The following is a 3,419-nucleotide window of genomic DNA, read 5'->3' on the forward strand; positions in this document are numbered from 1 at the left end:
CACACACAGACCACACATCACACATACAGCACACACCTCCACACAGACCACACATCACACAGGCCACACATCATACACACACCACACATTCACACACAAACCACACATCACACATACAGCACACACCTTCACACAGACCACACATCACACATACATCACACACAGAAACTGGGAGAGACAGCACACACATCACACACATTCACACACAGACCACACATCACACATACAGCACACACCTTCACATAGACCACACATCACACATACATCACACACGGAAACTGGGAGAGACAGCATACACATCACACACAACACACACATTCACACAGAGACCACACATCACACATTCACACAGGCCACACATCATACACACACCACACATTCACACACAGATCACACATCACACCATACGCATTCACACAGACCACACATCACACGTACATCACACATACATCACACAGACCACACATCGCACCTACATCACACATTCATACACACATCACACATACATCACACACCACATTCACACGCAGACCACAGACACATTATATACATCACACACACTACAAACACACCACACATACCAAATGACACACACACACACACTATACCACAAACACCCCACACACATATCACACACATGCACACACACACAGGTGGAAAGCAGTCTTTGGTCTTTGAATGAATGAGTGATTGGCTGAATAAATGAATGAATGTGTGGCTAGAGAGGCAATGACCAAGAAAAGGAAAGAAAAAGCCAGGATCCCCATCTCCCCGACCCAACGTACACCTACGAGACAGGATCAGCGTGGCCAACAACAGCAGACCAACCCTGTCCACTGCTCCCGCCTGGCTGAAAGACCCTGGCCTGGCCCCTGCCCGCTCTGGGCTTCAGTTTCCATTGTGAAATGAAGGTGTGAAATACACAATTAGGTTTCCTAGAGAGTCACTCCCTCAGAAGACCTGGGGGACAGACAACCAGGCCCCTCCCGTAAAGGCTCCCTCCCCACAGCCACCCCCAGACAAACAGACACCCTCTAGGGTGGGCAAAGCCACCACACACTCTCACACATAAGCTCTACAGTGACAGACACAGAGCAAACACAGGGATGACACACATAGACACACACTGACTTCCAGAGATACATACAATGACAGGCAGCCCCACAACCCGGATGCAGTCACACACATAGTCTTTGAGGCTGTGGTGTCCAGACAAACTGACACAGAGACACACACCTAAACTTGTCAGACCCAAGAGGGACCCAGAGATCGGTGTCCAAAGAGAACCACAGACACAAAACAATAAAGACAGATACATGAGATGTAATATTCCAGGACACACACAAAAGCCCATACCGAGTATGAAACAGACACACACACCCAGACACTGGCGTCCTCCCTGCATAGTTGAGAGATACCGACAACAGGTAATACCTTGTGGTAGACCACAGGGACCCCAATGGGTACAGAGACTCTCACAACATACACAGAGCACACGGTATCACACCCATATATAAACACACTGATCAATTCCAACACACAGTCCCCAGTTCTTTGATTAACACCTCATCTGTCCTTTCTCCCCCTGCCCAGTTGAACCCCAAACTGAGTAACACCCAGGCTTCCTGATCCTCAGAGGGACCAGCTAGAGGTGTATGTCTGGGAGGTGGGGGTGGGGATTTGGCCTTGGTCACCACAGAGCCACCTCCCCCTGCCGCCCTGGCCCCACACTGCGGGGGCTGCTATCTTTGAACAAACTGTCCTTGGGGTCAGGGACAGCAAAGAGCCAAAGGTTAGGTCGATGCCTCTCCCACCCCTCCCCCTGAGCTCTTAGGGGCGGGAAGGAGAGGGACCAGGGGAGCAGCAATTCAGGTGTTCAAGCCCCCAAGGGCCCATCCACCAAGGAATAGAGACATGCAGAAAGAGATGGAAATGGTGCCTTTAATGTTCAAACACAGCCAGTATCCCACTTCCCAGACAAGGACCAGACTTCAGTAGAAATTCCCCACTTCCTAACCAGCATTTTCTGGTTTCTCCTAGACCGGAGGAAGGGAATGGGCTCCAGAGAAAATCTAGGCGTAGTCCCACCTCCGTCCTCCAACCAACCCACACCAAAGAGACAGTAACGGCATAGACAACATAGCTGGCTATCATGGTGCATGACTGTCCACTGTATGTCAGCCAGCCAACATGGCAGCCATCATAGTCCCCAATGGACCAAAAGAGATGTTATGCAAGATGGCGGCCAAGAACTCCACCAAGAGAGAAGTGATCACAACACCCAATGGGCCAGACAGAGCAGATGTCACTGAAATGGTAGCACCATCATCATACCCAAAAGGTCAGCCAAGAAGATGGTCATCACGGCACCCAAAGGACCAGCCAATAGCTTCAATCAACATGGTAGTCTTCACAGTACCCAATGAGCCAACCAAGATGGCAATGGTGGTTATCATAGTACCCAGTGGGTCAACAGGATGCCTTCAGAGATGGCAGTCATCACAGCTAGCAATAGACCAACCAGGATGTTAACTGGTGGGACAAGGAAAGTGTCAACCAGGAAGGTCAGGCCCTGAGAGCCCAATGGTGTGAGTCATATAGCTATACCCCACCCACCGTGGTGCAACCTCCCCTGCTAGGATGCGTTAAGCAGAGAGCGGGAATAGAGGCTCTGGTAGTAGGCTCCAGGCTCCCCACCTTCAGCCCCATAGCCCCCGAACCCCACGTCCAGTTTGGGGGGTGCCGGTGTCTGTTCCGACATCAGGTTGTTGATGGAGAAAGGGTGGTTGAAGTTGTAGGGCGCGTCCAGCTTCAGTTCCCCCGGGAGCTCCAGGCCAGTGAAGTAGGGTGCGGAGGAAGTGGGTGAGCCGCAGTCCAGAGCCCCCACTTCTTCTCCAGCCTGGGCCTCAGGCTCGGGGGGCGGAGGCTGGGGTTGGGGTGGCGGGGAGGCGATGGTGGCAACAGTGATGGTGGTGGTGGTGGCGGTGGTGGTGGCGGCAGTAGACCCCGTGCTGTTCCTCGCGGCGGACGTCCCGCTGTTCACTTTCTTCACCTTCTCCTCCAGCTTGAAGCGCTTCTGACGGCGCAGGTAGCAGCCATTCTCAAACATGTTCCCTGAGCTGGGGTGCAGGGCCCAGTAGGAGCCCTTGCCCGGCTTGTCTGGGGAGCGCGCCACCTTGACGAAGCAGTCATTGAAGGACAGCGAGTGGCGGATGGAGTTCTGCCAGCGTTGCTGGTTCTCCCGGTAGTAGGGGAAGAGGTCCATGATCCATTGATAGATCTCACTCAACGTCAGCATCTTCCCCGGTGCCTGCTGGATGGCCATGGTGATAAGTGAGATGTAGGAATAGGGTGGCTTGGCGTGGGCCAGGGGCCGCCGGTACCCTTTCTGAAGCTCCTTCCCGGGCACCAGCCCCAGG

General features: G+C 53.1%; 1 protein-coding gene across 1 annotated transcript in view; it reads right to left on the bottom strand.

The window, feature by feature from the left end:
• Nucleotides 1–2,635: 2,635 nt before the first annotated feature.
• Nucleotides 2,636–3,419, bottom strand: part of FOXA3 (forkhead box A3) — a 9,423-nt gene continuing 8,639 nt past the window's right edge. The window contains exon 2 of the mRNA XM_007943057.1: nucleotides 2,636–3,414. Coding sequence (XP_007941248.1) covers nucleotides 2,636–3,414 — 779 coding nt within the window. The remainder of the gene's footprint in view (nucleotides 3,415–3,419) is intronic.

Source organism: Orycteropus afer, unplaced genomic scaffold (genome assembly GCF_000298275.1).
Source record: "Orycteropus afer afer isolate SDZICR_OR568_19922 unplaced genomic scaffold, OryAfe1.0 scaffold00099, whole genome shotgun sequence".
Taxonomy (NCBI): Eukaryota; Metazoa; Chordata; class Mammalia; order Tubulidentata; family Orycteropodidae; genus Orycteropus; species Orycteropus afer.